General features: G+C 47.6%; 1 protein-coding gene across 1 annotated transcript in view; it reads right to left on the reverse strand.

Annotated features, from left to right (window-relative positions):
* Positions 1–14,051, reverse strand: part of LOC144173358 (BDNF/NT-3 growth factors receptor-like) — a 523,417-nt gene that overhangs the window by 21,502 nt on the left and 487,864 nt on the right. Inside the window, exons 6-7 of the mRNA XM_077701827.1 lie at positions 5,893–6,017; positions 1,464–1,637 (exon numbers count right to left, since the gene is read on the reverse strand). Coding sequence (XP_077557953.1) covers positions 1,464–1,637; positions 5,893–6,017 — 299 coding nt within the window. The remainder of the gene's footprint in view (positions 1–1,463; positions 1,638–5,892; positions 6,018–14,051) is intronic.

Below are 14,051 nucleotides of genomic sequence, written 5' to 3' on the forward strand. Positions count from 1 at the left end.
GGCGGCGTTGTAACCGAGAGAACGACGGGAAGAAAGAACACTGAAAGAAAACGGGGGAGGAGAGTGTCGTGAAATTAGGGAGTTTTAGCTGACCGTTTTTCACGCTCCGCTCCGCGCCGATAGCAAGCGGGAGCGCCATTGCGCATGCGTGGCGCGCAAAGCCACGTACGGCATTGGCTCCTGTTGCGCTGAGCAAGCCTCCTCGAAATTGCTGAGCGCGCCGCCGATACCGGAGCGGACCGTCGAAAGTCGAAAACGGTCAGCTAAAACTCTCTATTGTGAGGGGTTTGCCGAAGCCAACGTTATTGGCCTAGGCGGCCCGAGACGCTCCTCCGAAATAAGCTCCGAAAGAGTGAGGGGGACGGCAGTTGCCGAGCCCGTGCCGGACACATGCGTGAAAACTCCCCTCGGCGTCTATAATATACATAGTGGCGCCCCAGAAATATAGTATGTAAAATAGTAGCGTCCCAGGAAGGAAACGCTCAACTAGGCATCCATGAGGGCAAGCGTCTTGTTCTTTCAAGTTTTGCGTGCATGCACGCCCATTGGTCGTTCGGGTCCTTCGTCGTCGTCCTCATTGCGTGGTCATCCGAACCACGTGACATTTGCGCGCGAGGTTAGAAAACGATTTGCAACAACATGCTCGGTTGCGCGTACGTGCTGCGAGATAACGGCAGAGTAGTGCGCGTCGTCGTGCGTTCGCTGATCACGCGATCACTTCCTGAGATACAGCAGCTATGCTACTTGACCGAGAAGAGTGCAGTTCGCGGTGCGCCCATATTTCGCATTAGGCAGTATCGTAATAGTAAAGCATTTTTTTTTTCAGGCGCACAGTGTCCTGGCAGCGAACAGATGTGGTGGTATTTCTTACATTTCTGGGCCTTTTTCTACCCTCCCACGTTCTCCAAAGCCAAAGGTAGACCGTGAACGAAGGACCACCACCCGTAATATATATATAAAATAAAAAAGCTTGAAAAAGACGCGCGGAGCCGATCCCACGATAGACCCGCCCGAAGCAATTAAAGTGGTAATGCGGTTGCTCACTGCAGTTCCGTACTTCTTTTGCTTCCTTTCAACGGCGTGGCTTACGAAACATTAAAATACCTGAAAGATTACAGCTGTGTACAAACATTGTAGTGTCCTTTCGGGTAATAGGCTCCCTTTTTGGTGGAGATAATCGGTCGAAAGCCTGCCAAACTACTTGCTCTTGTTTTGGCCACCAGTTCTAATCTAGTCGTTCGTGGTTAACGTTGAATCGGTGGGCACATAAGTGCGCCGCACACGCAAGTAAACTTAGCGGCTAATTTGTCAGAAACGGAACTTGGTGGTGCAAGCACATTCTTTGAAAGCATTTTAAGGACACGGCATTTAGGGGCACCTAATCGTAAACCGTAAAATGAAACGGCAAAACTAGGGAAAACTAGCGGTGGAAAGGAGCTGGCCAACGTGGGTCGGCAGGGCACCTTGTAGTAGTCGCAGGTGTAGATGTCCCGGGACATGCCGAAGTCGGATATCTTGACGCACAGGTTGTTGCCCACCAGGCAGTTCCTGGTAGCGAGGTCTCTGTGCACGAAGTGCTGCGACGACAGGTAGCACATTCCGCTGGCGATTTGTGTCGCCACCCACGGCAGGTCCGACTGCAGCGCGCGGGGTTTAAAAAGCGCCGCTATACAATCAAACCTGCAAAAGGAAACGCTGCAGGCTCAAATTAACCGCATGCGGCTTACACGACCTCGCTACCCGATATAATAAAACACCAGCAAAACAGCGCTGCTATGAAATTGATATTGCTTTGATATCATGATATGGTATGATATTGCTTTGATTGATAAGCTATGATATTGCTTTGAAAAACGCTTGAAGCGGCCGATGCACTGGCCGATGCACTGCATGCAGTGCGTAAGTGCACAGCGTCTGTGTCTACTTGAACACGCTAACGTTTCCAGGAATTGTCCTTTATGTAGTTTTCTCACCTAGAGGATCCTGTTAAAACCAGTTAACCTAAAAATAGTGGTGTAGATTTACCAAAAATGTAGCAGGTGGGCAAAATTCACAGATGTATGGGCCTGAGGTTTTCGAAACCTACATTACAATGCGGTGAAGCAATAAATTATTTAAACAATAAGAGTGGTATTTCGTACTATTATGGCAGTTTTTCATTTAAAATTTTATCTGTACACCTGCTGAAAATATACGTATTAATTTTACTCTATTTCTTATCTTTTAATCACCGTCTTTGAGTGAGGGTAGATATAAAAACACCCCCGATTCTTAAACTTCCTTGGAATATCTCAGCAATGTTTTGCAATAAGGGTGAACGTACTGTGTCCAGAAGCGAAAACTTCACCGGGAAATTACCGCCGCTGTTAAGTAAGTTGAAAAAAATAAATATCCCACAGTAGCTCACCGGCAGTTGAGTGTTCTCTTTAGATTGGCCAACTGATTAAGTGCGCACAAAAAGGAGAATGGTTTGCAGCAAGAGCACCCGGGTTTTATCGGCAAGGCGACAGGACGGGATACGCTCAGTGGCGCATTGCTACCCACCGTATATCGCCATACACTAGTCAAAACTGTTGGTAAATGCAGACTTTTTATGATTGAAAGCAAATTTTCGAAAATAAATTCGGCCCTCCTCTATTAATTTTATAAGAAATTAAGTAGGCATGTGGAGCTCTGTGTGATTGGTTAGAATTTTTAGAGCAAATGGCGATGATGACGGCTACGTGGCTCCAATTTTACTGAAGCCGCCAAAGTTAACACTGCGAGTAAGCTACATGGGAAGTCTGCAACGATGCAGGCTATTTTGTTGTTTCTCTTGGAGAAGTGATGACCGCAATTTCTGCATTGACAAAATATATTAAAGGTCCTAAACAGGGTTCCAACGGTTGCGATTTTATGACCGCAATCGCTGTAGTGCATTCCAAGGAACGTCCTGCCGCAAAAATGGTTTAAAAGCGTTGAGTATTAGCATCGTTCATTAAAAAGGGCCAACAATAAGGCGTGAGCTTTCCCCCTCTCATCGCGCCTCCAAAGCACTGTGGAAGCTATGACGTCACGGACCAGGTGACGTCATAGCTTCCAGGGCAAGACCCTTCCAGACACAGGGCAAGACCCTTGCAGGTTCGAGATGCGCACAGTCATTGGCTCTGCTCGGCGGTACGTCACGATTTTTTTTTTTTTAGAAGCCGACGGGCATGCTCCTCCTACTACTGCCGAGCGGGGCCGGTCGGTGGTCGGCCGTCCTCGCGTCGGAACTTCAGTTTTAGAACAGGGGAAACGGGCGTTTGAAGGGCAGATAGGCGTGTCCCAAACACAATAGGCTCACTCACGACAGTAATTGAAGATTTTCACCGATGACTAGCGGCCGGCTAGCGTTTCCGCATGCGGCACTGTCGCAGCGAACAGGCCCCTCCGAGGCCCAGCTAGTACGCATTTTGAACATGTGTTGCCTTATTATTTTGAAAGGGCTGGCGACTATTTCTTTTACCCAGTGCGTAATTTTGTAATTTCATGGTTGTGCGAAACCATGGCTAGCTGGCACTTATAGGCACGGATATCAAGGCGTTCAATCTTGTTCGCGTTGGCGGCGGCTTTTAGTTACGTTTCCGTCTATTAGGGAACGCTTCTGAGATCGTCTACCACTGTTTGGTTTGAGCACAGTTATCACCCCAACAAGTGGCCTTTTAACGTAAACACGTGCCTCACAAAGTAACCTCTTGTAAGGAGAGAGAAAGATCGGGTGGTGCCTCCTTTCCCGCCCGCGTGGCGCATTTCGTTTTGTGACGCGAAATCGCGAACTGGTCCAGCTACATTTCTCTCCCAGCAGGGAGTGGCCGCGCGCCATGTTTGAATACGGATATGGCGGCCCACCAAGAACGCATGCGCGTGCACCCTCCCATGTCCAGCCACACAGTGCATGCTTCGTTAAGCCGAAGCCGAGCTTGCGTCGGCGCGCAGCAAGATAGGAAATTACTATTCGGAAATGACAAGGTTGTCATAGCTGGCTCGGGCTAAAAAGGGTAGTCAGCCGCCAACAAAAAACGAACCTCGGACTGCGCAGTTTCTTGTTTTAGTTACACCCTTTTGCTCCGCACTGCGACATGCAGTCTTTGGGTGCCCTGAGGATGCCATACCCACCGACGCACCCGGAGACTGCGGCACATAGGGGGTGTTTCTAGGGCGAGAGGCCACGCGGCCCCCTGTTCGCCTTTCATTGCCCGCCGACTGCACACCCCAGGCACCATGTGTTACGAGGATCAAACACTTACGTTCTCCTTAAGCTGCTGGTAGGAGATGGGGATGTGTTTAAGCAAATTTGGAATGGGAAGGAGTTTCATGTCGATGACCGCAGGTGGCGGCGTTGCTGACGTACACACACATTTTCTCCTTCAGCTATGCCCGTTCACACATGCACTCACATAATACTACGGCGCTGCATTCTCACTCCACTGTTTTTTTTTTGCTTGCTTTATTTCAAATTATGCCAAGGATTACTCGCATGGCATTGCGACGCTTACGGGTCAGTGTTGTTAAAACTTGCGGGCTTTTATTGCCCTCCCACGGCGTTTAATTCCGACTTTGTCTCTTTCCTTCGCTGGCTTGGCAGATCAACTAGATCGGCTGAAATAACCAGCTTAAATCGAACAAACCCTTCCGTTTCTCTTTTTTTCAGTTAAGAAACAGAAACCAACAAAAACACGGTGCTTGACAGAGAGTAATTTGCACCGTGGGTCTGAACCACATATACTATAAAACTGTGCGGGGTCTGACCATGCAGTTTTGAAAACAATGTCGCTGTTCTTTCGAGCTTTAATCCTCCCAAATCGAAGAGATTCTACATATCTTTGCACTGTCTGAAGGGCTCATTGCGACATCCATAAGAGGTTTTAACCGGAGCAGAACGGCCAATATCGGGACATGCAGACTACACTGGAGACGTGCACGGGGACACCAAAGGCACAGCGGCACTCATTGCAAAGCTAATGCCACCTGCAAAAATAATTCAACATCGATCCTTCCGTCATACCAATTTTTTTTTTTCTGCTAATATCAAATAATGCCAGCAAAAATACTGAAACCCCCCAGCACATAGGAGCTGCAACACAGATGCCGAGACGTCCGATTTTTTGAGCCCTAAGGTTACTCAAGCCGCCAAGAGTTCAACGCATGACAGTTCCGATACGTTTGAAGCCCGTGGAATGATATATCGTCGTGCGCTTCTAAAACGGGATTTTCGGTCACCTTGCCTGGTTCTTAGGGACTATTAAAGCACCCAGTATTGCTCACTTTACTTTCGCTCGAATCTTCGACGAGGTGTAATGCAACAAGTAAAAAAAATACAGTTTTTTTTGGCACCTTTGACGAGAGTTATGACCCCACTTGGAATTCCTTGTAGGCTGGCTTCGCCACGGCCGCCCTTTAATGGAAAATTATTGCAGTCGAACGAGCAAAGTAGGCCGGTGACAAAGCGCTGCCAGCCATTTCGTTCATATTTTGCTGGATTTCGCTAGATTTCGCTCGGAAATAGTGCCCTGCGCTGGGAAGTCGCGCTTAGCAAGCATGGCGTTCATACATTGTGGGATGTCGCAGCACACACCCCATTTACGAGACAAATCGCATCTCTGGATTCGGTCATTCGTCCAATTTGCTCCTTTGTAAGCAGCCATTGATCATTAACGTACAGTGTCGCACAGTATAGCCACAGTACTTAATTTTTTTGGAATAAATTACGCACTGTTACGTGAACCTCAAGAGGGAAATTTTTGGTAACTTTATTTATGTCCGAGAATCCCACCTGTAGTCCGGAAACACAAAATTTATATTCATTCCAGGGAAAAAAAGTTACGCTGCAGTTACCGAGACAAGGCCAGAAGCGCGTTCTGCAGGACTTACCAAAGTGAGCTGTATGGTGGCCTTTCTAGCTGACGCATCGCGCCCGTAGCTGCCGGCTCGCAGCAGCTCTGCCAGATCACCGTATGTCATGAACTCGAACACCATCCATGGTATGGATCCGGACTCTGCGCACAAATGTAGCGGGTAAGGGAAAGAGCCATTACATTGCCACTCATTAGCACTTAGAACTTCCCGATGCCCCCGTAAAACGTTACTTCCACGCTAAGCAAGCCGGGGGCGTTTTTCTTTACAGTAGCTTAACATTATTTTAGTCTGATCGTAACGCTAATGTAAGATTCATTCTGAAACCTGTAATCAAACACTGAAGAACATAAATATGATGGACGAATGCTAAACCTAGGTTTTTTTTGTTTTTTTTGGTGACGGTGTGATGGCGCTACGCTTCGATGCATTGCAGCAATTCCAAAAGAGAGTACATCAGGGCGGCTAAAACACTTTGTAGCGTGAGCTACACTGGCCGGGGTTGAGCAGTTTCACGTGGCTCCTGGAGAGCTGTGCTGCGCATGCGCGAGGAGCGGTGACGTCACACGCACACAACGTTGCTCGCTGCCCGGCGTCTCTCACACACCCCACGCGCCCAGCGTCTTCGCCGACCTCCGTTACGCACGTGGCGGCCCGGCCCACTTGATGATCATGCGAGGGGTGGCCGGGTGTCGAACTGATGGCTCGTGCGTCGCAGCAACACCGGCGCACGCCTGTAGAACCAGCTTTGTTCTGGGGCGATTGGTGACGCTGCGCCGGAGCCGCTTGATAAATATACGTCACATACTGCGTATATCGTGTGTGTGTCATTGAAGCAGCAGTAAGCATTATAATCAAGCTAATCCTAGACAACCAGGAAAGCTAAGAATAACCAGCTGAACCTTAGCTCACGCTACGTATATCCTGGCATAGCCACGCTAAGCCACTGATAATTTTTTTACGGAGTTGAAGCCATGGTCAAAACAGGGAATGCAAAAATTGCAAGGGATTCCTACGAAGAACACTAGAGACAATTGCGAAGCCAATACGGGTGATGCCTTAGGTTCGCTTAGTAGGGCGTGAAGCATCGAATCACGGAACAATTAAAGCGACGACAAAAGATGCCGGAGTCAGAAAACGAGACGCTTAGAAACGTGTTGTAGCTGCTCCGAGCTGTTGTAGACGGTTGCAAGCTGAAAAAGTAGCCGCCGCCATAGTAGAATGGGTGACACAATGTTCGGAATGTGCGAAATTGCAGTGGCCTTATAATTTAATGGAACATACTTTCTATACTTTGTAGTTTAATAGGAGCGTAAATAGAGTTGCTAGAATTATACCTTCATGTTGGCGGGCAGACGTGGTGCAATTTGTTTCAGGAAATCTGCGTTGCATTTGCGTTTATATCCCGTTCTTTTAACCTCATGTACCACCATGAAGGGGAATCCCTCATCGTTCGTTATAAAACCGCATTTCATTACTATTTACATTACTGAATGGGATGAAACTGGTTATCAACTGAGAAGCTTCTTACTAGACCATGTGATATAATCCGTGTTTGATTGCGTGTATGCGGAGCTGAGTTGAAGCGGTCTTACGCAATGGCATTATCCCCGTAGTAGCACTTGGGCACGAATGTGCAGGGCGCGAGAGGGTGTCAGTAGATGGGGTTAATAACTCAGAACACTTTACAGCGAAGCTGTTAGACTGTCTTTGGTTCAGTTTTTCTGCTTCATGTGCAGGAAAGAGGCGGAAGCGGGACAAAACACGGAAAGCAAGAAAACAAAAACGAGGAAAGAAGATGATGAGCCCGACGCACTTCTCACATTCCCTCCCCCTCGCAGCAGCAAGAAAGCAAGAAGAAAAAAGTCAAGAAGAGAATGAACGTGACACAGTCGCTCACGTTCCGCTCAAGGTCAAAGAAGACGCCTCCTAAATGTCCTGCCGGGGAAAGATTACGTGACCATCTAAAGCCGGAAAAGCTTCAACGCTACGTGCGCAAAGTCGCGCGAAGCCAGCCGCCGATCGCGTGGACACCGCCGTGTGGGAAGACGCACGAGGTGCCGCACGAAGCAGGAACGGGACGAGGAGGCAGCTCACAGGCAGTCCGGTCGCGACGGCTGTCATATTCCGTGCCAGGTAACTTTCAAGGACCTTTGCACCACAGCCTCTAAATGTTAGTCGCGAAGGCTCTTGCGGGCTTTTTAACATTGTTAATATGTACACGGTGTAGTTACTGAGTGGTACTATTTCCAACAGCATCGCTGGATATCAACTTCCGTGGAACAGGATGGATCCTTAGTTTTTACAACTTGATGTGAATCAGCTAACAGTTAGGAGCATGTGAAACTCGGAATGTCTGTAGAACGGGCATGGGAGCGGCGTAGCTGCTCAGACGGCTGATCGATCTCGCCTTCACTGATTCCACCTTGGTAATAACTTCTCGTTCTATGCCAAGCGCAGCAGCGATCGGTATCTATAGACCCTTTGCAAAAAGGCGGACAACACTGAGAATTCAGCGGTGGTAACACCGGTGGTGAACGCGACGACGCCATTAGAAAGAAAGCACCGGTCGTAGCAACGCCGTTGTGGTTGCACGTTTTCGCCCACGGCTTCACGACTCTGTTGCCCCACGAGTCTGTTGCCCCATCGCCGTAGTCATATTTCTCTCCTAAAGGGGTGTTTTGCGCTACCTTTCGAAGATTAACGCTGGTCAAATCGCTTCCGCTTATCTCCCCGCTGCACAACGACTCGTCTGGGGCGAGTCGAGACGTGCCCTTCTTTTCTCCTATTTCTTCTGTGTTTGTTCCTTCCTCTGAGTTCCTCTCAAGGTCGGCTACCTCTGCTCGCTGCTGACGCACGCGTGCGACCTATCGCTCCCGCATTAGCACCGCATTCACCGACGGAAAAATTAAGCGCCGCAAGTACAGAGGCGGTGAATCGTAAACATGACCTCTAGCAGAGACATCAAAATCAGTTTCATTATGCATGCTTTGGTCATTTTCGCGAATATTTTTGACAGTTTGAACATACGAAAAGTGAGCGCTCAGCAGAGACGGACCCTTCATGGCCCGTTCATAGCGGCCAGCCGCCGCTACCACGGGGCAAGGGCGCATCGATTAAACACAATTAAAACTCGACAATCAAACAAGGAGGCAGCGCTAAGGCTATTCTTTATTAGCAACAAATCCTACCTTTGCTTGCTGCTGTTTGTCAACACTGGGGCTCTTCGATTTACAGTCTCGGACTCACCGCGGACTCCCCGAGAAGCAGTCCGGCATTCGATTTTCCCACGTATCCCTATGGCTTCGGGGAATCCTCGGGCTACCCGCGGACTATCCGCGGTGAGCCCGAGATGGTAAATCGAAGAGCCCCATTGACGATGGCGTAACGTAGGACTCCACGCTGATGTATGATCGCTCGTACTCGTAGGACCTTTCAGTGGTTGACCTCGAAGAATAAAAATCCTGAATATGCCGCTCTTCTATCGAAGGAAGGGCGGCAAAGTTATTTTCCCATCCTGCAGTGGGAAACACCACTTCGCGGGACGCGTATGCAATTATGTGGGCGGTAGCTACTCCATAGAAACTCTGTGCTCGCAGCGTTTTCGCTTCCTTTCTAATGGCGGCGCAGCGGGTGCACAGTGTTGCCAGAGTGGCTTGCTGCTTTTCCGCCAACGCTTTGGCCATTTTGCAAAGGGTCTATAGCGCTGTTCCCGATTCTATCTGCTTTCTCTTCAATTCACATCGAGTGTGTTAATACTGTGCGAATGTTGTTGTGCTGCAGCGATGTCGAGACTAAGCCTGACTCCCATAAAATTGGCAAAGGCGCACGTCAGCCTTAACCAAGTAAGGCGATCACCGAACCAAAATTGTGCAGTATTTGAGAGGTATATAAAACGTCAATCGGTTGAGACCGGGTAACTTCAAAGCGGGAAGCTGGACTCGTTTAAATTAAGTGCAAGCCGATTGACTGGGAACGGTAAAAGATGTAAGAGCGGCCAAGTCATCTCTCGAAGCAAAGTTTCTGAATTTAAGCGAACACTTGAACAATATTGAGGCCAGGAAGGGCGATATTGCCTGCCTTGTGTCCCGCCTACAAAGTGCAACAAGCCGTAGTCGATGTGTCTTATAACTTTGAAGACCGTCTCGATGATCGTGAGTACAGATGCCGCGACACAATAATTTACCTCTTTACAGATTACAGATTACGAAAGAAAACATTTTTTTATTTTGCACATAATAGCACAAGAGTCTGCCGCTCTCTCTCTCTCTCTCTCTCTCTCTCTCTCTCTCTCTCTCTCTCTCTCTATATATATATATATATATATATATATATATATATATATATATATATATATATATATATATATAAGTTAAGTAGAGACTGAGCCACACGAGAGCAAATATTAACAAAATAAAAGTTTACTGACGTTTCAGGAAGAGGACTTCATTTCTTGCCGTCGTACTCCGAAGAATGGAAGTCCTCTTCCATATTGTTTTAATATTTTTCTCGTGTGTCTCTGTCTCTACTTACCTTATTTTCTCGCGCTGTGTGTGAGTTTTTATGTTTCCAGTCTCTCTCTCTCTCTCTCTCTCTCTCTCTCTATATATATATATATATATATATATATATATATATATATATATATATATATATATATATATATATATATATATATATATATATACAGTGTAGCCCGGTTATAACGAAGTTGGCGGGAACCTGCAATTTCTTCGCTATAACCGCTTTTTTGCTATATCTGGACTTTTATAAGACCGTTATAATTGGGACGGGAAATCAAGATCACTTCGTTATAACCGCTATTTCGCTGTAAGTGGGTTCGTTATAAATGGGCTACACTGTATATATATACTATTTTTATACTGGCCCATCGAACCTCATGATCTCTATGTATATATATATATATATATAGAACTTACCGCCGTCGAGTGGGCTCACCGCTTTAGAGGAGCGTACGGGGCACAGAAATATGAAGACATATTATTGTGCAATTCAGTCGCCATGAAATAAAGATAAGGTACTACCCAAGGATCGATACTGACAGATCGCAATGTATCAGTTAGCAAAGATTTCTCACCAGTGGAAAGGCAAGGCTCGCCAAAAGCCTCGGTAATACGGCAAAAGGGCTGTCATGATAGCCGGAATTCAGAATTCATCCCAACAGGCTGGCGGTAAATGTTGCAGCATGCGCTGATGATTGTCAAAGGGGCAGTGTACAGAAATGTTCTGCTAATAAAGGAACTATAGAGCTCCGAATATCACCAGTCCCAGCAGCACCCTCAGCCCGGACTCAAACACTCGTGCACGCAGCACGCACGCTTTTTCCAATGAGCACAAACGAAATATCAACTGTTAACAATGAGCGCCTGCTAACAGCGCAGGCGCTGTGACATCAACATCAGCTCAAGTTACATTTGCCAACGTGCGAAACGTTATGAACAAGCGGGACGAGCAGAGTTCTGTCGTCAGCTCACACGACGCAGACATGGTCACTAACTGAAAAATGGTCATTGGCTGTTGGTAGCAGTGAAATTCTGCGAGGCAGGAAAATTACAAGTTTTGTCGCTGCGACAGGGACGGACGAGACAGGGCTAGCGAACTTATTGCCATATAGCACGCTGAATGCCGTCTTTCCCCATAACTGTTCAATCAAATCTGATAACTATTTCGGCCTGGGATACCTTTACAAACACAGAAAAAATTACTTTGTGCCTGTTGCGGTCCCCTGAACTCCCCCGCAGACTTCGTTGGTCAACTGCACGATGTTCTCAATATTCTAGTTTGTAGGCTCCCTTCTTCTCCACTTGTTCTGCGGAGTGATTTTAATTTCCCAAATATTTTATGGGCCGACCCGCGTCCAATTCTTCAACCTTTCTCGATGCAGTTTCAAAATTTTCTGAAGCTCTCTTCCCATTTTCAAATAACTCATGTGGTTTCAGAACTGACCAGATGCACCACGCCCCTTTTAATACTTGATTTAATTTTGACGGAACACCCAAACTTAGTGTCAAGTATTACCTACCTAGCAGGCCTAAGTGGTCACTGCCTATTGCAGCTTGCCTTTAATGCCCCTGCACCGTGCAGCAAATATTCCAGACTACAGCATGGCAAATTTTAGTGCTATCAAGGACAAGCTAGCTACTCTCTTGACACATATCTTGTAGTATTTGATCTGCAGAGCGTGCCAGAAAACTTGGATTAGCTAAGAGTCAAATTCAACTGTCTCGTATATGTCCATGTTGCATTGCATTGGCAATTCGCGATGCCAGTGAACATTTTATTAACAGCACTTTGCCCACTATGTTAGTCAGCATTACGAAAAAATCCTGGAATCTCGTAAAGAAAAAAGATATCAAAACAATCACCCTAACCGCTCCATCAGGTAAGCCAAAGGCTGATGATGATGGTTGTTTAATGGCGCAAGGCCAGCAAGGGCAAAGAGCGCCGGTAAGCCAACGGCGCCACCCAAATGTCATTTGGCGTTTAATGATGCTTTTTCTCGGGTGTTTGATTGTTCTTCCATCGAGCCCCTTATCCTGACATCCTGCAATGCTGCTTTACCCCAATGTTCGCGGTCATTTTCGGCCTGGCCGGAATCATGAAAACTTCACAGAGTATATTTTGTTATCCCTAACACGACTTGAAGGTCAAAGCCTGAGTGGCGATACCTTAAAGATATATGCAAACGCCCCCATTCTATTTTTTCATATTCACGTCCACCGTTGACATACTTTTCTTTTTTCTTCCGGCGCGACTTTTTTTTTACCGGCCAACCTTATACTGACGTCCACACAAGTTCACTCTGTTATTCACACTTTTCGGCTTCAATTAGTCGGGCTTATTTAAGTTCGCTGCTTGTACGTTCGCTCGTTCGGTTGCGTTCTTCCCTACGTGTGCGGTGTACTGGCGTGGACGACCACGTCTCCTTACTGCCCAGTTTAACTTTAAGCTCGCTCTATGGAACGCCTCGTGAATGGAACGCATCGTTCGCTTTTAACAGCAGAGCTGTTTAAGCTTTTAGCTCAAATGCATAGCGTTACAAAAAAATACCAAGAAAAAATTAGTGCCCTTCCACTCTGGGAAGAAGGATGACCTGCGAAGCTGGACACAGACCACGCAGTGCAAGAAACAGACGTTTGTTTATTATTTGCAATTGAGCATACTTCCTAGCCAATTAGCTGAATGGAACTTGGAAGGACGCGAGCTTTATTCTAGTGGACAAACATGGAGCTGTCTGTTTCCCTCCCATGTCGTAGACATCATACTGTTTCTATAACACACCACCCAACCGCTCCACAACTGAGGACTCCGGACAGGTAGCATTGAGCCGTTTGATGCCCATGTTTAAGCCTCCCGCCACCACGACGGGCATGTCATCAGTAAGGGCATGAAACCTATAGCTGCGCATGCACTCCCCTACCCCCCTCCGTCCACTCCCAACACGTGTTCGCATAAACCGGCAACCGGTTATGTGCGCGTGCTTAGAAGTGGAAGACACCGCCGAAAATGTCGCTCTGAAAGCCCTTTAAGCTGAATAAATAGTATTAGATATCGTCGGTATTCCAATCCGGCAAGTCGCTGTCATCCGGGAGGGATTCGCAGCTATTCGACGAGCTAGAACTTCAGACGGCAGCGGTGGCGGCAGCGGCTTTCTATTGTTTGCCCATTCGCACTTCTGTTCGGGTCGACGCTTCTTCTATTCACACTCTCCTTCCTGGAAGCGAATGACATGCGGCCTTCCCATACAAAGTTAAAACCTGGAAGGCCTTGAGCTTTACTCTAGTGACAAACATGTGGCTGTCCGTTTCCTTCCCCCGTCGTAGGCATCTTACTGTGTGTGTAAGACACCAATACAGACCCAAACTGCTTGATTACGGAGCACAGCTGACAGGGTGCATTGAGCCGTGAGACTCCCACGTTTAAATCACGCACCAGCACAACGGGCATGTCATCGGTAGCGGCATGAAGCCCAGCTGTGGGTGCACGCCCACCTCCTTCCACCCCCAACCAGTGCAGGCTAAGCCGGCAACCGGTGATGGGCTCATACTGGACGTGAAATACACCGGCGAAAATGTCGCTCGGAAACCCTTTAAAGCTAAAAAAGTAATAAGGGCTGACGCCGGCGTTCCAACCGGGCAAGTTGCTTTTCATCCGGA

The sequence above is a fragment of the Haemaphysalis longicornis genome, unplaced genomic scaffold (assembly GCF_048455015.1).
Source record: "Haemaphysalis longicornis isolate Haplotype H1 unplaced genomic scaffold, Haemaphysalis longicornis Haplotype H1 scaffold_1, whole genome shotgun sequence".
Lineage (NCBI taxonomy): Eukaryota > Metazoa > Arthropoda > Arachnida > Ixodida > Ixodidae > Haemaphysalis > Haemaphysalis longicornis.